General features: G+C 56.8%; 1 protein-coding gene across 1 annotated transcript in view; it reads right to left on the bottom strand.

The window, feature by feature from the left end:
* Positions 1 to 14,374: 14,374 nt before the first annotated feature.
* ITIH5 (inter-alpha-trypsin inhibitor heavy chain 5) overlaps positions 14,375 to 20,823 on the bottom strand; it is an 81,837-nt gene continuing 75,388 nt past the window's right edge. Inside the window, exons 11-14 of the mRNA XM_060659348.2 lie at positions 20,398 to 20,451; positions 18,498 to 18,614; positions 16,304 to 16,681; positions 14,375 to 15,318 (exon numbers count right to left, since the gene is read on the bottom strand). Coding sequence (XP_060515331.1) covers positions 15,017 to 15,318; positions 16,304 to 16,681; positions 18,498 to 18,614; positions 20,398 to 20,451 — 851 coding nt within the window. The 3' untranslated portion in view covers positions 14,375 to 15,016. The remainder of the gene's footprint in view (positions 15,319 to 16,303; positions 16,682 to 18,497; positions 18,615 to 20,397; positions 20,452 to 20,823) is intronic.

Consider the following 20,823-nt stretch of genomic DNA (forward strand, 5'->3'; position numbering starts at 1 on the left):
GAGATCCAGCCTCCAAAGGAAGCAGGCATGATGGCAAGTGGACACTAACATGATTGGCGGCTGTCACTGCCACGGTTCGGTCAAAGGCCAGGAAACGGAAAATAGTCTGTCTTTATTTCAACCCCAAGGGCGTCAGCTATAGCAAGTAGAATGACCCTTCAGCTACTTGGAGCCTTCAGACGTTTTTGGCGTCCTCCGGTCGCTGTGGTTCTCCACCATGCACAACATCCTCGCCTTTCTCCCTGAGCAACTTTAGTCCTAACGATTGAGCCCACATTCTCTCCTCACATTTCCTTAGCCGCTAGAACCTTCTTTCACCGGAGTCACATCGGATGACCAGGAACAAGTGGTTGGAACAGTTGAAAGCGAGCTGGGTAGAGGGGAGCGAACTGGAGACACACGGACAAGAAATCATAAACGGGCTCTGCCCTCATTTTCCCCTTCCTTCTCAGACCTTACGATAGACACATGCTTTACCCTCTTTCACAATCCACCGTCAGGATTTTACTCAACAGATCCTGTGTGTGTGTGTGTGTGTGTGTGTGTGTGCGCGTGTGTGTGTGTCTGCCCCTCCCCTGCTCACGGTCTGTCTCTCTCTGTCAAAAATAAATAAACATTAAAACTAAATAAAAAATAATTTCAAGAAAGGAAACAATAATCACATAAAACCTTGCCACCCGAAGCTAATCACTATTATTACTGGGGCACATGTCTTTCAGTTCTCTTTTCAATGACTTGTCAATGGCTCTCTTTTCCATGAACGTAGATGAACATTTTCCCATGTCATTTGGGCTTTGCATAACGAGACGCCCTTGTATGACTGTATCACGATCAACGTCACCAACCCTCTCTGGTTAACACCTGAATCGTTTCTAGTTGGGTTCCATCATCGTCCGTGGATCTCCCACCTACATTGTGAGGATGTTTACAGACCACCCCCCTTTGACGCAGGTCCCGAGTCGAGGAGTACCGCGGGTTTAAGGTCACGCTTACGGCCAGGTTGCCTTAGCCTGTTGACACCAATATTCCCTCCCACCATCAGTGGACGAGGGCACTGGATTTCCTGGGATGACTCCCAGGAAATTCTCTGTCTCACGGACACGAGTGTAAGGCTTCGCATGGAACGCAGAGTGAGTGAAGACTCACGGGGAGGCAGGAACGCTTGCCCGTAAGAGAAGGACTAGATTCTCCAAAGTTACACGAAGTTTGGGGGTCCTGAGTCCCAGTCCTGCCCCAACCAGCCGCACGACAGGCTTGCACAACTTTCCTTCCCCGGGCCTCGGTTTCCTCTCTCGGCAAGTGGAGCGGTGACTGAGGCAGCGGGCGAGCGGCATTGAACATCTCTGACATTCCGCTTCCTGCTCCGGGCCCCCAGCGTGGGGCAGCCGCCGGGGCTGCACTTGGGACTCCGTGTGAGAAGCGGGTCACGAGAAGAGAGCCCCGTTCTCGGCCGAGGCCCGTGTAGAGCGTTCCTCCCCTCGTAACGCACGGGGCCGGAGCTCAACCGCGATAACCAGCTTGGAGGGCTCTGAACACATTTACCGCCACCCCGGCAGTCTCCTTCCAGAGCCCGGGGGACCAAGTGGCCCCCGCGCTTGGGACCTGCCTAAGGTTTTCTGCCTTTGGTGGACGAGACGGGGACCCACGCCTCCTCCTTCCTCCCTGAGTGCTTTCTCCCTGTGGTTGCCGTCGAGTTACACGGATTTAGGAGTGTACAGACTGAGCCATAACCACACAGTCTGGACTGAATTTTGTCCTTCCCAGAATCCATGCGTGGACTCCCTCCTCTCCAGTGTCATGGTATTTGGAGTAAAGAGGGAATTAAGGGTAAATCAGGTGATGAGGCTAGAGCCCTGATCCAAGAGGGTTAGAGGCCTTGTAAGAAAGCTCTCTCTCTCTCTCTCTTTCCTCCATAAGAAGACACAGCAAGAAGGCGGCTGTCCGCCAGCCAGGACATTCTCACCAGGTGGGCAGTTCCAGGGTCAGACTGCCTGCTGGCGGGCAGACCAGGGGCGGCTCGGTCCCGTCACTGAACCCGGTGTTCTCCTGCCGGAGGCCCAGGCTTTAGGAACAGCGTGTGGGGACAGAGTGTCTCCCACAGGACTCAGTCCAGGAGCAGAGCATCCAACCCCGTCACCAGCCCTCTCCCTCTCTGGCGGGTGGTCCAGGGAGTCACATGCTTTGCTTGCAGTGGAGGAGGAAGATGGGAACAGGATGAGGCAGCCTCCACACCCACGCCTGGCGCCTTCTCCCAAGTCCCGAGGACCCGACAGCGCCCGGGAGGCCCGGCAGGCCCGGCAGCCAGCTGACCGCGCCTTGGATGCACACGGGTGTCTGTTACGTTCTTCAGGAAGGCTGCTTGGGAACAGGTGTCCTCGGTGCCCAGAGGTACTCGTGGTGATTCCAGCCTGACCCTGGAGCCCCCGAGGGTCTGTTCTTCAGGGTGGAAGGTAAAAGAGAGGATTTTTTTCTTTTTAAATCATGGTAAAATATACATAACACAATTTTCACCATTTAAACCATATTTTGTCATGCTTTTGATGCGGACTCTTAGCCGATCTTTAATTTAAAATTGTCTGCATCCGGGGCGCCTGAGTGGCTCAGTCGGTTAAGCGACCAGCTGTTGGTTTTGGCTCAGGTCATGAGCTCGTGGTTCGTGGGTTTGAGCCTCACGTCGGGTTTCCCACTGACGGTGCGGAGTTGGCTTGGGATCCTCTCGCTCTCCCTCTCTCTCTGCCCCTCCCTGCTCCCTCTCTCTCAAAATCAATAAATAGAAAAGAGAAACCTCGGAAAAAATTCAAAATTTTTGCATCCATGGTAGTAAATAAGTTTCATCTCTCGTTTTCTCTCACCGTGCAATATGTCGGGTTTTTCTATCAATGTTGTGCTCACATTTTTTGTCCGTTGTGGTAAAAGCACGTAACAGTGTGGGCGAGGATGTGTCCATTCAGGCTCCGTTGTGACAACTGTCCCACTCTGTCGGGGGGCGTTGCCAGTGGGGGGGGGGGTTGTGGTGTCAGGACCAGGGCACAGATGGGAGCTCTCTGTGCCTTACTCACAATGTTGTTGTGAACCTAAAATTGCCCCATAAAATAAACTCTAGTTTTTTAAAATAACATGGAATTTACCGTCTTAACCACTTCTAAGTGCACAAGTCAGTGGCGTTAAGTTGTGAATTAGGTTTCCTGAACTTTTCCACCTTGCAGATAGGAAACCCTGTCCCCTTCAAACAGCTCCTCCTTGTCCCCTCTCCCCCAGCCTCTGTTAACCCTCACCCTACTTTCTCTATGAGTTTGACGATTTTCAATACCTCGTGTAAGTGGAATCACACGGTCTTTGTCTTTTTTGTGGCTGGTTTGTTTCACTTAGCACGGTGTCCTCGAGGTACATCCTCGTTGGAACATAGGACAGGATTTCCTTCCGTTTTAAGGCTGAATTTTATTCCACTGTATGGACAGGCCACATGTTACCTATCCATTTACCCATCAACGGACACTTTGGTTGCTCTCACCTCTTGGTGTTTGTAAAAATGCTTCTATAAACGTCAGTGTGCAAATGTCTCTTCAAAACCCTGTTGTTGTTTTTTTTAACGTGTACTTATTTATTTTGGGGGAGAAAGTGAGTACAAGCGGGGGAGGGACAGAGAGAGAGGGGGAAAGAGAATCCCGAGCAGGCTCCTCTCTGTCAGTGCAGAGCCCGATGCGGGGCTCGATCCCATGAACCGCAAGATCGTGACCTGAGCTGAAATCGAGAGTCAGAGGCTTAGGGGCGCCTGGGTGGCTCAGTCGGTTAGGCGGCCGACTTCGGCTCGGGTCATGATCTCACGGTCTGTGAGTTCGAGCCCTGCGTCGGGTTCTGTGCTGACAGCTTGGAGCCTGGAGCCTGCTTCGGATTCTGTGTCTCCCTCTCTCTCTGCCCCTCCCCTGTTCATGCTCTGTCTCTCTCTGTCTCAAAAATAAACATTAAAAAAAAATTTTTTTTAAAAAGAGTCAGAGGCTTAACCGACTGAGCCACCTAGGCGCCCCTCAAAACCCTGTTTGACCATTTTTTTTTCATACTTGAGTGTTACTGTCTTAGCAAATTTCAATCCCACAATACGGTGTTGCCAATGTACTTACCATGTTACACATCGGATCCTCAGTCCTGGTTCATCTTATAACCGGAGCTTGTGCCCTTTGGGTAACGTGTTCCCCTCTCTCCCCCTACGCCCACCTGGCAGCCTCTGGCAGCCACTTTTCTACTCTCTCGTGAGTTCGACTTGTTTGTTTGGTTTTGGTTTGTCTAGACTCCGCATATAAGCGGTACTGTACCGTGTTTTGTCTTGTTCTGTCTGGCTTATTTCACTTAGTAGCAACGCCCTCCAGACTCATCCATGTTGTTGCAAATTGTTTTTCAAAGCTGAGTAATATTCCGTTTTCTGTAGCCACTTTTCCACTGAAAGACCCTTCGGTTCGTTCTGTGCCTTGGCTATTGGGAGTACCACGAATGCAGAGAGCAGGTGACTCTTTGAGATCACAGGTTCATTTCCTTCGGACCTAGACCCAGAAGCGGGATTGCTGGACCTCATGGTAGATCTGTCGTTGACCATCTTTTTAAGGCAAGATTCAGTGGCGTCAGGTGCATTCACGTTGCTGTGCGTGGATGCTGAGGACCTTGAGCTTAAGCACACGAATTCAGACTCACCCCAGTCTCCAGGACTAGAAGGGGAAACATGGGGTGCTGTGACTCTCCCTGGGGGAAGAGCTTCTCACCAGCTTGTCTGGGAGGGTTGGGCAAGGGACGCGTTGCCAGGGTGTGTGTGGGGGGGTCCCATCCCCAGCCTCAGGTCACCACTGGAGCTGTCTGGTCCAAGTGCTGATGCACGGGGGCGGGGGGGGGGGGTGCTTCCTGCCACCCGCTCCTTCCCTCCTCCTCCCACCCCTGCCCAGGCCTCAGGGCAGGCCCCCCCCCCCCCGGCTGTGTACCTGCCCCTGCAGACCCATTAAGGCACCAGACCTGTACTTGAATGGCCTGACCTGAGCAAAGTTGGCTTCCTGCCTGCCCCTCTGGAAATGCAGAGCGCCCCCACCCTTCACAGCCCCATCTCCCCGCACCCCTCCCAGCCGCCCTGCACTCTCCTCGGAGTGCTAGAGTTTCCAGGCGGGTGTGGGGAAAGTGCCTCCGGTTTATCAGAGTTCATCTGCCGGTCTAACAGCAGGCGCCAAGCTGCCAGCATCAGTGCGACTCGAATTTCAACCATTTTCTCTGCTCAACACCTCGCTGCCCCCTCCCCACCCACATAATAACTCCATTCTTTTCCAGCCAGCCCGGCCGCAAGGGCAGCCCGGGACCTCCCGCGTGGGGACACAGGCTTCACGGAGCCTTCCAGACCGTTCTCCCCTTTTGGCCCGCACATTCTGTAATCCTAGCAGGCCCAGGTAGAGGGGCGCCAGGGCCCAGCGCCCACGGCCCGGGCCTGGCCGTGCTGGCTGTCCGCTCACGGGCGGGTGGCCGGCTCTCAGCTGCCACCGTGACCCTGTGAGCGGGAGAGAAGAGGCCTGCCTCTCCCCGACCCCCCAGGGAGGTCTGGGAGCTGCTCTCCTCTCCCCCTGGAGGAAAGCAATTGAAGAGAGGGAGAGACACCGAAAGCTGGGCCAGGCATTGTACCTGGGCTTAGGCTCCGCTCCCTGGGAGGGGAGTGGGGTCATTTGAGGACCCGCACCAGACGAGTTCGGCTTCAATCACAGCACGGGGCCCTTCGCTCGGCCCGTGGTGTGGCGGCCACCGAGATATGGTAGCCAACGGTCCACGTCAAACAGCTTTTAGGAAGAGAGTCACCTGCGGTTAGCTCTTTTTTTTGAGAGAGAGAGAGAGAGAGAGAGACAGATTCTGTATTTTAGCTTTTTTTTAATGTTTTGTTTTGTTTTGTTTTGTATTTTGAGAGACAGAGTGTGAGCAGGGGGAGGGGCAGAGAGAGAGGGAGACACGGCATCCGAAGCAGGCTCCGGGCTCTGAGCTGTCATCCCAGAGCCCGACGCGGGGCTCGAACCCACGAGCCAGGAGATCACGAGCTGAGCCGAAGTCGGACGCTTCACCGCCTGAGCCCCCCAGGCTCCCACACCTCATTTCACTAGCCGTAAGCCCTGGTGCTCGTGTTCCCACCAGGAAAGTACGCTGCCACCTTGGGACGGCCATTTAGGCTATTTCTTGGTGTCTGTGTGTTTGCGTTTCACGCTAAAAACTTTTTTACCTTTAAAAAGCAGCAAGGAACATCGTGCACACGCGACTTCGCAACCCCACGGGGGCTTTTGAGAGAAGGTCGTGAAAGGAAACCGACATAAAAACCGATGCTGTGATCTGGGGGGGACCCCTAGGCTCCCGACGGTGGTGGCCAAGGTTCGCATCCTTCTTCGTGTCCTTCCCCCTTTGCGTCCAGCAGCTGGGCGGGCGGCCCCCACAGAGGCAGTGGGGGCTAAAGCTCCTTGCAGGTCTCAGGTGTGGGTGAGGCGCCCCAGACGGCGGGAGGGTGGGGAAGCAGGAGCAGGGGACACGGGGCGGGGGGGCTGGGGGGGCGGGTTCTTCATGGGGAAAGGAAGGCAGGCGCAACCGTGGAAATTCGTGCCGTTCTGGCCCCGGCAGGCTGTCGCTCTGGGTTGTGTCACTGCCCCCACGCCATGACGGAGCACGGGCCCACGAGGTGGGTGTCTCGGGAGACCTTCTCCGGCTACGTTGCCTTTGGGCTGTGGGTTCTTCGCGGCCCCTCCCCACCCCCGCGCGGTCCTCCCTGCGGCCCCAGAGCCAAGTGCGTGGCTCCTTCCGGGCGCCCTGACCACGCAGAGCTCTGCTCCGGCTCCCTTGCCCCCCCCCCACCCCCCGCAGAAACTAGGACGAGACGTGTCACCTGCGCATCCCCGTGGCCGTCTGGCCGTGGAAAAGGGAAGTTCCACGAGCCCCCGCCTCCCCAGCCCCAGTCCCGGCAGGTGCACCCGTGGCTCATTAATCATGGCCACAGCCACGGTGTCTGGGCCTCTCCAAGCAGGAGTGACGTCGAAAAGCCACCGAGGGTGCGAGAGAGTTCTGTCGCGCTCCATTTCCGCACATTTAATGGCTGTGGGTTGGGACCCCCTTCCCCAGCCGATCCCTACACCCAAGTTCCCCAGACGTGTTTCCTCATCTGAGCTGTTTCTAGGGAGACGGGAGAAGGAGGGGCTCCGAGCAGTCCCGTGGCCTCCGGCTCAGCACGTCCCAGCTTGGTGCCCGGACCAGGGTCAGAAAGCAGCCCAACATTCACACCGCGGACGTCCGCCTTCAGAGGGAAAAGGCGATGCTGAAGTCACCGCCCCGGGGACACCCCACACCATCCTGTCTTCGCCTTGCCCGGTGACACTCGGCTGAGCCCCACGGGCGGGTGCTGGACGCACGGTCCATCGATCCCACCAGAGTCGCGGTGGAAGCCACCTTCGTGTTGTCCACAGCATCCCGGCGACACCAGACAAGCAAAGGCACTGTGGCCGGATCAGCCTATGCCCAAAACGCAGCTCTGTAATGAAGGTGAGACACTCCAAGTCCCTGGATTTTAGTTCTTCTGCACAGCTTATTTTCCTTTTCTTCAGTGTTTTTGTTGTTGTTGTTGTTTTATTTTTGAGACAGAGAGAGTGTGGGTGGGATAGGGGGCAGAGAGAGAGAGGGGGAGACACAGAATCCGAACAGGCCTGTGCTATCAGCACTGAGCCGGATGCAGAGCTCGAACGGAAGAATGGTGAGGTCATGACCTAGGCCAGAGTCAGACACTCAAACAACTGAGCCACCCAGGCGCCCCTCCGCAGTGTTTTTATTAAGAATAAATAAGTTTTGGGCACCCGGGGGGTTCAGTCAGTTGGGCGTCCGACTTCAGCAGGTCATGATCTCACGGTTTGTGGGTTCGAGCCCCGTATCAGGCTTCCTACTGACAGCTCGGGGCCTGGAGCCTGCTTCGGATTCTGTCTCCCTCTCTCTCTGCCCCTCCCCTGCTTGCGTGCTCTCACTCTCTCTCTCTCAAAAAAGAAATGAAAACATTAAAAGATACATATATTGGTTGAGTGAATAAGTGAACATGTTTGTTTTGAAGCATTTCGTCTTCTGGGAAAGTTGCAGGAACATTTAAGACGTTACGGTCCGTCAGTTATACACCCAGGTTTCTATAATGTTTTTATCACAAGTCCTCAAAGTACCCGATTTCAAGTTTTCCAGGCAGGCAGAGGATGAGGTTAAAAAGAATAAAGAGTCGCCTCCAGATTGCATGGGGGAACTTTCAGTTTCTAGAATATTCCTGGGCTCCAGCCTTCTTCAAAGGCAAATACACTTCACCTCTGAGCCGAGCCTTCAGACTCTGCACTGACTCCCCTGGAAAGGTTTGCTTTTCCTGTAGCGTCCGTGTGAACTCTCGGGTAGGAGCTGGCTTTCGGCAGCTTTCTCTCCCTCCCATTTGTGGGGCTGGACGAGCCCAGCCGTGTGAGGCCGACAGCAGTGGCAGACACACGGCTCATACATCCATTCCTGCTCAGGTGCTGGGACTGGTGTCTTTCCTCCATTCCAAATAGAACTTATCTTTTAAAAGCACACTAGAACGTATTCATAATGTATTTTGTGCTGATGGTGCAATTTCATGGACGTATCCGTGAACTCAGTTGTGTGTGAGATATTCATCTTATATAACCAGAAATTCCCAGTGAGCAAGTCAGGACACTGGGCCCCCCTCCTGCACAAACACAGCTGTTGTTTTGAGAAAATAATATGATTAACAGAGAATTTTCAGGAAGAATGCTGTGTCCGTAAAAATGAACTTTGCCCGGGTGGCTGGTCGGTTTGGTGTCCAACTTTGGCTCAGGTCACGATCTCGCGGTTTGTGGGTTCGAGCCCCGTGTCGGGCTCTGTGCTGACAGCTCGGAGCCTGGAGCCTGCTTCGGATTCTGTGTCTCCCTCTCTCTCTGCCCCTCTCCTGCTTGTGCTCTATCTCTCTCCCTCTCTCTGCAACCCCCCACTCATGTGCTCTCTCAAAAGTATTTTTAAAACATTTTTTAATTAATTTTAAACTGGCCTCCTATGAGATGCATACACACACACCTTTATTTGCAAAAGTCAAAACAGAAAGGACTGTTGCTAGAACTTCTTCCTTTCTTCCCAGATCCTGAATTCCAAATACTTCTATTCAAGAGACAGACGCTTTGAGGATAGCAAGTTTGCTTTTATTCCTGAGTTTGAGGTGACGCCAGAAAAATGAAAGGAATCATCCCCAGACGAGCGGTCAGGACCTTACATTCATTCTCAGGATCTCCCACGCGGAGCCAGAGGCTGATTCGGACGGGGTCCCCGAGGAAGAGCCCACAGGGGATCTAGGGGGAACCTGAAGGCAAGTCCGCACACAGGTTGGTAGGAGGAAAGACATTCAGCTAAAGAAACTAAGAAAAGAAACCAATCGCACAAAAGAAGTGAAGGCTCCAGGATTTCCACGAGAGGGAGAGCCCGACACAGCCACACTCAGAGGCAGGAGTGGGTGGCGACAATGGTCGCCAGATCCGCCCCCGTAGACGTGCCGAGGACAGAAGCAGACCGTGATGAGTTCAGCACCTAAGAGGTAAAGGAAAAGAAAAGCGAGGTTTCAAACACCGACCACCCCGCAGACACAGCACACGGAAGAGGGGAGGCCAAGAGCCAGGTGGGGACGACGGGGTCAGAGCAGAGGGGACCTCCCGGAGTGGTTTGTGGAATCAAGAGGGCAGAGCTGGGGGGAGCGAGAGTCTGGAGCCTCTAGGAAGAAAGAGACTAACGGAAGCACCTGCCCAGGGGAGTGACAAAGGAGGCAGCCAGCTGCACCGGGAAGGACGGGGCGCGGAGACGAGGGGCTCGGAGACGAGGGGCTCGGAGACGAGGGCCGCGGGACGGCAGCACCGCTGTGATGGGGCACGGAGCAAACGGGAGCTCCTGGCAGTTTTCTCAGCACGACAGGGGACAAAAAACTGGGAAGCTGTGGGCGAGGTGGTCTAAGAGGCTGGAGCAGAACGGAGTGAATGCTGGGGCTGGGGGGCGCCAGGGAAAAGAGGTGACCCCAGTTGGCCAAATGCCAGCGGGAGCCCTGGTGGCGGGAGGGGCCCCCGTGCCGCTGTGACTCTGCTGGGCGTCCTCTGCAGCCAGGGCCAGAGATGCCCCAGGACAGCATCGAGGTGGTGAGGGGCCTGGGACCGTATGGAGTGGCACCCACCGGGGCCTCAGTGACCGCTGGATTCGTGGGACAGTGGGCGGGGGGAGAAAGGTGCTTCTGTTTGCAAGATGCTCGCAGCCGCTGGACATTCTAGAAAACTCCGTTGGGTGGCGGCCTCTGTATACTCCCTTCCTCCCGCGGCTTGGCGTTCTCGGCCGTCTCTGGGATGGTTTCCCGGCCTCCTTCCCGCCTCCTCCAGGCGCAGACGCCAGCCTGCGCGGCCCAGCTCTCACAGTACTGCAGGGCTGTTTCCACCCTGGCGCTCCTTCCCTCTCCCGCCCTCAGCCGTCCCCTCCACGGAGGCCTGAACTTGGTCTTCCCCCGAATCCCCGGGTCTGGAACGTTGGATCCCCAAACACAGCGGCGTCATCGAATGAATCGTGCTGCGTTTATTGCTTGGAGGTTCAGGAGGTACCTTCATCTGCCGCAGAAAGATAAAGATCAGAGGGTCTGAGTGCACCCCTTGGTTGTGCGGACGAAGAAGCCAAAGCCCAGAGAGGCCGCCTTTGTTTCCTCTTTCTCACAGCTTCCCAGCGCCGGGTGTCACGTTCTGCTGCTTCCAACCAGGGACTGTTCCCTTCGGCACGTGGTGGAGCGCGGTGGGAATCTGAACAGGTTTGGGCAGGACCACCGGCGCTGGGGGGGGGGGGTGGCGGGGGGGGGGGGGACAGTGCCAGAACCACGAGCCAGAAAGGCCGCTCGAAGCGCAAAACCGCCCCAGAGGCAGATGGAAGAAGTACCAGCTAGACGCGGCCGTGTGCACACGAGGGACCCGATGGGAAGGTGGCAGACGCCCTGGGATGTCAGAGTCCCAGGGGGATAAGCCGCTTGTCTGTGCGTGTGACGGTTAAATAAACGGTCGGGAATGGTTGCTGCGTGTCTGCCGTTCTGTACAGTAGCTTGTGTCGGTTTAACGTGTCACTCGCTGCGCCATTTACGGGTATTTCACGTAATTCAGAGATTTCTACAAGCAAGGGGTGCGGTTGGATTCATCAAGGCTTTTTGTCTACAGCCCTAACTCCACGATCCCTCAAAACATAAACGTAACCACATGCTGTGTCTTTACGTTTCATTCTCCTAGTTTAAACATTTTTTAATGTTTATTTATTTTTGAGAGAGAGCGTGCGCGTGCACACGAGCAGGGGAGGGGCAGAGAGGGAGACGCAGAATCCGACGCAGTCTCCAGGCTCTGAGCCATCAGCACAGAGCCCCACGCGGGGCTCGAACCCACGAACTGTGAGATCACTTAACCGACTGAGCCATCCAGGCGCCCTGGTCTTAATTTTTTATTTTTTTTAAAGTCTCTTGAACGTGAACTATCTCGTGCCCTACTTATTAAACCGACTAAAATAAATATTTAAAGTTACGTTTCTAAGTCTTTGCCTAGCCGTGTGACTTTATTTGCTGCTTTTTGTAGCTGGATCTAATGGTTCCAAGTTAGTAACTGCACTGTACATATTGTGGGTGGCTGGACGAAGGAGACAGAATTCGCATTTTGGATTCATGGTCTCAGTCGGCTCAGGGTGCTATTCCAAGAATGCCATAGACCGGGGGGGCTTAGACTGGGGGCGCTTAACCAACAGACATTCCTCTCCCACGGCTCTGGAGGCTGGGGGTCCAGGGTCCATGGGCCCGTGGGCGCGGCGTCTGGCGAGAGCCCTGCCCCTCGTTCACAGACAGACGCTGACTTGGGTCTGTCCTCGCGTGGGGGAGAGCAGGAAGACCACCTCGGCGGTGTCTCTTCCTACAGGGGCACTAATCCCATCCGGGGGGCCCCAGCCTCGTGACCTCATCACCCTCCAAAGGCCACCACACTGGGAATTTAGGCTGCAGCATGTGAATTGTGGGGGGAACACAAACATTCACTGCATGCCGTTCACTTCGGCCGAGAGATAAATTTCAAGAAATAAATCCTGTCCCTTAATCCACCTATGAGGACACAAGACGCAATCAAAGACTCGGCGTGATGCCTGAAAGAAGCAGGGAGGTGGCCTGTCCCGCGCCCAGCGAGCCACCGCCCGGCTGTGATGGAGTGTCACCGAGGTTTATGCGACCGGCCCCACCCCCTCTAGCCAGAAGTAGTAAATCACCCAAAAGTCCCACGGAAGAAGATAAGGCACCCAGCACGGGTGGGTAGAGAACATTCCGTCCCTTTAATTGGGGAAATGGGACGCTTTTAATCGGGAAACCCTTAGGGAGGGACCCGCTCAGAGGTTTCTCTTCCTCAGATGACGAGGGGATACGGATCCGGGGGTAGGGGGGCCCTGCTAAGACCCCAGTTCGTCAGCCGCTTGGACGTGCTAACACGGCTGTGGTCAGGACACAACTCCTCTGGCTGGAACGTGGTGGCTGATGTCATGTAACTGCTCACTCAGCACCACTCCCCCCATTTATACGGGAAAGAAATGACGGCCCGGACGGTGAGGTCACGGTGAGGTCATGGCAAAGCTAGCAAGTTCAGCCTGGCCCTGTTTTAGGTCTTCCACACGACGTGGGAAAAACCGCGCAGCTGTCTCTGCCTCAGTTTCCCCACCTGAGAAGCGAATTCCTTTCCTCTGCATTTACTTTCTTTTAAAGGCTTGCGATGCACAGCACACGTGACCCACGGAAAACACTACGTTTTCCAATCAGATTATGAGGTCCTTAGTACAACGTGAATGTGGAGATATCTGGAGATATCGCAGTCTCCAGCTAAGAACACTTAATGGTAAATAACTTCCGCAATAAAAAGACGCAGACAACAAAGAGGAGGAAGAAGAAAAGTGGGATTTGTCTGAAGTAAGTAAAAACGTTAAAATAAAACCTCAACCTTGATACTCGAGTATAGGAGAGTGAGAGGTACCTCGCAGGAATACTCGTCTCTGCTCTTAGAAACCAGTAGTAACTGGGGGTCCCCGGGGGGGATTAGTCGGTTGAGCGTCCAACTTCAGCTCAGGTCATGGGCTCCTGCTTCCTGGGTTTGAGGCCCGCATTCGGCTCTGTGCTGACCACTGAGGGCCTGCTTCGGATTCCGTGTCTCCCCCTCTCTCTGACCTTCCGCAACTAGTGCTCTCTCTCTGTCTTTCAAAAATAAATAAATAAATAAATAAATAAATGTTAAAAAAAAGTTAAAAAAAATAAAAAAAGAAAGAAACCAGTAACCGGGAGTTAACTGGTAACGTGTAGTAACAGCCCCTTCTGTAATCTGTTTGGTTATTTTGGTGGTTTGTGTTTTTTTTTGTTTTTTTTTTGACAAGACTCCATGCCCAGCACGGGGCTCGAACTGACAACCCTGAAATCAAGCATCACGCGCTGCACAACTGAGCCGGCCAGGCGCCGCCCCCCCCCCCCGCCCCTCCCCCCACCGCAGCCTGGAGGCCCAAACCCGGTCGGCACCCGGAGGGCTCCCGGGACGTCTGCCCGGCTGGGCGGGGTTTACATACCGGGAGGCCCCCGGGGAGCCCGCCCTGATTCACACCCCTCCTCTTCCTCTGAGCCCCGAAGTACAGACCCGTCTGTCCCCGGCCGGGCTGGTGTCCTCGCACCGCCGGCATGAAGTCCGGCAGCAGGTCTGGGAAAACCCGAGAGCTGGGTGGGTTCGCGTGGCGGAGAGCGAGCGGGTCCCCGAGACAGAAGGGAAACGTCCTCCCCACCCCCCCCCCGCCGCCCTCAGCCCGGATTCCCCCCGATGACGCCACGGGCTTCTCGGACGGGCCCACTCGCTGACCTCTGAGGCCCCCGCCACCGATGCAACCTTTCCCTCGTGGGGTCGGACCGTCTGTCCGGAACAGCCGCAGTGCCCCCCGCGCGCCCACTTCCTGGCTCGGCCTACCCGACACGTGGGCCGGCTGCCCAGACTGCCGAGCGCGGCGGCACCTTCGCTGGGAACGTGGGCAGGCCCGTGAGGCCCCGTGCCGGCCCCACCTCCCATCCCAGTGCCGCGGGGGCCTGGTGGGTCACCTCCCCCCGGACCGCGAGCAAATGAGGCCGGAGTCACGACGCAGGTACAGGAGGGCCAAGTGGAACACCGGCCGAGTCTCCAGCTCCGGGACGGGCCAGGAAAACCCAGCCGCGCGGGGCTGTCCTGTTTATTAGCTTTACGGGAACAGACAGAAACACATCAGCACAGTCGAGCGGCCTACAAAGCCCGCGACAGAAAGATGGTCTCTGGGGTGCAAGTTTCCGATGGTCAACCAAATTTTTTTTTAATGAAAACTCATTTTCAAGGGCAAGATATCACAGCAGAAGAAAATCCCCTCCCAAGGAAAGCCTGAATTGCTTACAATGATCACACCTACGAGCTATTTGCATGACCCGGGCCGGGCCCACGGCAGGTCCCCTGAGGCGGAGGGTGGCCACGCACGCGGAGGCCACAGGAGCCCTGCGAGGGGAGATGCCGAAGCGCGAAGCGCAGGCGAAAAGCAGAGTGCCCGAACGTGGCCCTCTCCACCGAGGAAGCGGCTTGGCGGCAACGTTCCTTCACCGGTTCCCTCACGACAGGCCGTGAGAGGGACAAGCCGGCCGGCCTGATGCGCGCGCAGCGGGCCGAAGAGGCGGCGTGACCCTTCTCCTCGGTGCCGCCCTCTCTCTCTATCACGGCGGTGGGGGGTGGCGGAGGGGAGGACGCAGAAGGAAAGACCCCTGTCGCCCCAGCGCCCCGACCCTACGCTTCTCTCAGGCCGACCTCGGGCCTACGCGCCAGCAGGGGTGGGTCACGGGTCGCGGTCAACCGTCGGGAGGCCGGGCGCGCGCCGGCCGCAGGAGCCGCGCCGCGGCGCCCCCGCGCGTCCCCGCCATGCACGCTTTCGTTCGGGCCCGGCGTCAGAGCCCCCCGGACGGTCCCAGGCCGAACGCGGTCTCTGAGTCAAACGGGTGCGCGGCCAGGTAGTCCCGGTACTCGCCGTCCAGCAGCCCGGCCGCGTTGCTCCTGGCGAACCAGCAGTCCACCTGCTCCTCCCCGTTGTAGATCCTCCTCTGCTTCCGGACCACCGGGACCTGGTGCCCTCTCACCTTCAGGACCGTCTCCGGCCCGTCGCCCGCCCTCGGGAGCGGAGGCCGGCCCGGGCCCTCGCTGAGCCCGGCGGGCTCCCGCGTGAGCGTGGCGTCCCGGCTCAGGAACTGACCTAGGAGGACACAAGAAAGCGCCGGGTGTGAGTCGAGTGCAGGCCGCCCTGGGCCGAGGAGCGTCAGTCCCGAGGAGCCCACCGGTGGTGGCCGGCCAGCGCTCGGGGGTTACCCGAGGTGGGGGGCGGGGGCGGAGGAGCTCGGAGACGGGGCGTTTGGCTGACCGCGGTCCGAGGTCGGACCCTCCCGGAAGACTCGCACCTTCTGGTGTCAGCGACGGGGCGCGTGTTGGGAGGGTACGGACGGGGGGGGGGGGGGGAGCAGGTGGCATTCAGAGCGGTCCCCCCCCCCGCCCCCCGTTAACACTGGGAGGCTGCCGGACCACTAGTACAGACGGGGAACCAGAGCTGGAAGGATAGGATGGGGGGAAGGGCGGGGCGTGGCCTCTCCTCCGGCCACAGGCCCCTCCGGACCACGCGTTCGGTGGGCAGGGGCCGAGGGTGCCGACGGCAGTGTGTTCGGCCTCCTCCGGAAACACTCGGCAGAGTACCGCAGGTCACGTGAGGGCACGGCCGAGGCCAAAGGAATCCCGGCCTGCGCCCCTGGCCGTCAGGCCGCACCCCACCCGTCCAGCTCCAGTGCCAGGAAATCCTGCTTTCTAAGCAGGCCCTGGCGGCCGCCGCCCTGCACTTGTGGGCAGAGGGCCCACGTGGGACCGCGCGCGGAAACCAGAGGACGCGGCCTGCCGCCCGGGGCGGGACGGGGGCCTCACGCCCGTGCTGGGCGCGGACTGCCCTCCGCTTGCAACTTCCCGAGTCAGGAGCCAGACCCCGGGAGGATTATCCCCCCAAGTCTCGGCCCGTCCTCCCAGGAGGCCAGTGACAATTAGTTTATGAACCCCTCCCCGTTCCGGAAAGTCGCCAGGAGGCAAGACGTGTGATTTCAGGACTGCGCTTCCAACTCGAGCTAAAGGCACGGGCAACAGGAGCCTCGCTCTGGGAACCTGACGTCTACGCTCGACCCGGCGTGAGGGCGGCCGCCCACCTAACAGTCCGTGGCAGCTGCTGGACAGGCCTCTGCTGCTGGAGATGTAGAAGCCCAGGTGGTCCCGCTGGTAGGGGGCCGGCTTTTTGTAGAGGTGAATGAGGACGACGAAGGCAATGGTGCCCTGGATGGTGACGGTGACGTTGGCGTTGGCGGACACCGACACCTCCAGCCCGCGGCGCCCCACCACCGCGCTCCGGTTGCACGGGAGGACCAGCCTGTCCCCACCGTCCAGGATGACTCTGCTCGGAGTGATCTCCAGATACGACCGCTCGGGCTTGTTGGCGAGGATGGTGATGGTGCGGAAGTAAGTGCGCTGCTTCTTGTGGCCGCCTGGGGGAGCCGGCGCCCCGATCAGCTCCCCGTTCACCGTCACGCCTCGGAGGCAGAGGGGAGAGGACAAGGGTCAGCGGACCAGCCCACCTTCCAGCCACCTGCACGCGAACATCTGATAGAATCTCCTCCCTCCTCTGGCCTTGACTCTGAATCTCCGGCCCCATGAAGTCTGACTCCTGGGTAGGTAGGGGCCGCTCAGTCCTACCGAGCGAATGAGCGAACGCGTGAATGCGTGAAGGCAGGAAGGTATGAACCTACCTCCCCCATCTTTCCCGTATCTTGGGGTGGGGGCAGCAAAGAGGGGGCGTGGGTCAAGATACCACAGAAGGAGGTGTGCATGTCTGTTTGCCTTTGTCACTGGGTCTGGTTGTAGTGATGAAAGTCCTGCATGGCCCTGACGCCCATTTCCTATCCGCTAGTTTCCGCCGATCCTGATGTGGCGATCCCGTGATGTCACGGGCAGTGTGGGAGAATGTGAAGATTAACCTCTTTTCTAGTCCAAAAACTCAGGTTCTGCACCTCCTAGGTGGGTATGCCTGGATAAGTCACTTTAAAAAACAGCCTCGATTATCACATCTATAAAATGGGCACGTAACACAGATCAGAACTGTGGTGAGGATCCCAGGAGGTCGCACACGCATAAGATGTCGACTGCCATCAAGCTGAACTCCATTCTTTTTTTCCTTCATCGTCACTAACACCACGGCGGCTTTCCTAGACTCATGTAGGCCCTAAGGTTCTGCGCTGTCCCAGTGGACAGCTGACAGGAGAAGATTCCACGTGGAGCAGCCAGGCCTGCATGAGATGCTGCCTGGTGAGGGTGTAATTGGCAAGACTCAAAGACTTCTATCTAATGAACTCTTGTCTTGCTCTGCTTTGGGGATAACCTTCCTCTAAATCTTGGCTAGCGGCTCCTTAGACATTCCTGGAGAAAAGTGCCTTCCCTGGGACAAGGGGTAAGGGGGACAGGAGAAATCCCAGCCAGGTACCTCAGCCTCAAGGCTCCAGGCATCACCTTCTGGTGGTTTCCCATCTCAGACACCACGCTGAACACAGGAACGCCAGGAAGGTGGGTGGGTACCTCCTAGGAAGGCGGGTACCTCCGGGGAGGACACAGGCAGGCCCCTATCTCACTGCTGAGCCCGAGTGAGGACAAGCTGACATTTAGCTCAAAGGCTAGGAAACCTCGTGAGAGTACAGGGCGGGGAAGGGGCCCCGGGACCGCACGTTATGTAATCACATCGCACGGTCACCCGGCCATGGGACTCTCTGTAACCTAGCCTTCCAGAAACGCATCCTCTCAGAACTGAGAAATGCCACGTAGCCAGCCCTCGGGCACTGTTACCTGCGTGTGACTCGAGAGCCTTTCACACACTGACCTCCTTCACCCAGCCGCTCTACAGACTGAAGGAGATCAGAGCCCTCGTTAGCTCGGTGTTCAGTGCTCACAGAGCTGTGGGCTTCGCATCCGCGTCGCCGAGGAACCGGGAGAGAGGACCGCGGGACTCCAGCCCTCCTGCCGTTCGAGTCCTCGACTGGAAAGTCATGAACTCCACAGGACCCGTTCATTTACAAAACGACTTCAGATCCATTACTGACGACAGCCTGGTGGGGCTGCCCGAGGAAGTACCACTGTCTCCGTGCTACGAGGAGGACGTGTGCCCAAGGCCACAAAAGGAGTCACGTGAGAGCAGCGCTTCCAACCCACGTCGTCGTGACACTGAGCCCCGCACCCAGCCCACTGCCGTCAGTGTGTGGTATGTCCCCTTACACACACACACACCCTTCGCAAGGACAGAGGGGGCTGTGATACCTACCTTAACCTTGCCCAGAGGTCACAAGGGAGGGAAGAACTTACCAGAATCCGCGTGATCAGAGACGAGCCTCAGGATGTCCCCCGGCTGCCCGTCGATGTTGAAGCAGACGGTGAGATTGCTCAGGGGGAAATCCACGACAAAATGGGGGTCTCCATCCACTGCCAGGCCGGCAAGAAACAGGACAGAGAAAGAAATTTACCGGGTGCTTTCCGCGTGTGAACAGTCCCCTCTGTTTTCTCCGAAGTCAGTCAGTTAGCCTGTCCCTCATCCTCCGTGTCTGTGTGAGGAAGGGGCCAGGCGGCTGAGGCACCAGGGTTACCACACATGGAGTCTGTGAACCCAGGTCCCCGAAATCCAGACACGAGGCTTTCGCCATACCGCAAAGATCATTTCCTTTCTCTTTGACCGCCTGCCCCGGGAAGAGACGTGGTGACAGCCCTCCCACTCCTGTGACCACAACGCCACGGCACTGGAGACAGCGACGTACACGGTCCCCGAAGGACAGCGGCAACGGCCAAGCCCGGCGCACGGCGGTGACCAGGAAGGGTGCAGGGTCACTGGGGGTGACAGCGGAAACCCCCACTCTGGGGCACGCCGACTTAAACGCTCTCAAATTTTTGCCCACAGATGAGACCACAGAGCGTGGCCCGCCCCTGTTCCTTCCCACTGTCCTCACGGTCACCTCTGCTGAACACGAACAGCCTCGCCTCGTATTGTCCAGACGAAATAGTTCCCGACAGTCCACAGCAATTCTCCTCCCTCATGAGACGGGACAGTTAGTTTCCTTCTAACTTTCATGCCGAACACAACGTGTCTGTGAACTCCTCTCCGTTTTACGTGCACGTACCCGCGTGAGCATATGGTCAGTCTTCTCAAGTCACAAGCAAATTCATGTCCTTGGTATAACTGCTGAAAACCCCTTTGTGTCCCCAGGATGACTCACAAAGGCCCATGGAAGAATCTGGCTGATCTCACCGTGCAGTGACCAAAGCATCCTATGACTATATAAACAGATACAAGGTACTGGTCTTTTACAGATGGGGGGACCCAGGACGCCCACAGCAGGTTAACAGTGCTGTGCATACTTGTGGCACTCCCTAGGGCTGAACACAACGATGTGACAGTTCTTAGAGGGTTTCTTGTGCTCAGGCCACATCACTTCTACTCAAATCATCCGGATCGTTCTACAGGGAAAGACGCTCCTTATTCCAAAAAGGAGAGGAGACGTCTGAACGTCATCACTCCACACGGCATCCAAGAGGGAAGTTCCCTCGCACTCCACAGAGCACATGTACGTTTGGAAGCGTGAGCTCTTATCCGTCGGAGACGGCGCGCACCCCCTCCGCACGGCTAACCTCGGGGACGCTCCCAGCTTTGTGAACCTGCGCGTCCAGCACGATGGCAGCGAGGCGATGACAAAGACTCACTGAGGAAGACGTGTGCCCTTTAAGAATACAGCCCTGTCTTTGTGTTTGTGTTGTCATCCCGTCTGGATTTTTATTATAATCCCAGAGAGCCGGCCAAAGGGCATTTCATGGTATTTTTATTTGTCTTTCCCTTCTAAAGCCAAAGATTAAAATAATAATTAGTAGTAACAAACCCTGTTCAGAACACCAGGAGCTGGAGCCTGAAGACCTTGGAGGTCTGAAACGAGTACCTTTTAACTCAGTAATGACGAACACGCGCCCCACTGTCCGTCCCTTCTGCCCTCAGAGCCGCCGGGCTCCCGGGGCCGTGCTGGCCACGGTGTTCCCGCAATGGTTTAAGGACCACCCTGTTCCTGGAGCTGCCTCACGCTGCTGCCTTTTGCTAACCATCTGCGGGTTGAATAAAGGCCGTGTTCTAGGTGCCGGTACCGTAACTGGCTTTGGGGACGCCCGGTGCCCTGCATGGTACACCCCTCAGCCCCCCAGGGACACACGGCCACGTTCTGTTCTTTACCTGATGTTTTGGAGACTTTAATTCTTGGGTTGTATGGTTTCTTGAGAGCAGGTCCTAGAAATCAGAAGAAAGAGAACCACCTGTGTTATTAAGGAGGACACGGATGAGGGGAGAGAAAGACGAGGTTTGGGGTGAGTGAAATACAGCTTTCAAAGGTGTTCGTGGCGATTTAAAGACATCATCTTTTTTTAAAGAGGGAGCTTGGCCTCACGACACGAGTGAGGGCGTAACATGTGGAGGCTTATTTTAATTTTTTTTTCACACTTACTTAGTTTTGAGAGACAAAGAGAGAACATGAGCAGGGGAGCGGCAGAGAGAGAGAGACACACAGAATCGGAAGCAGGCTCCAGACTCCGAGCTGTCAGCACAGAGCCCGACGCGGGGCTCGGACTCCTGAACCGTGAGATCATGACCTGAGCCGAAGTC

Source organism: Panthera onca, chromosome B4 (genome assembly GCF_046562875.1).
Source record: "Panthera onca isolate mPanOnc1 chromosome B4, mPanOnc1 haplotype 2, whole genome shotgun sequence".
NCBI classification, from domain to species: Eukaryota; Metazoa; Chordata; class Mammalia; order Carnivora; family Felidae; genus Panthera; species Panthera onca.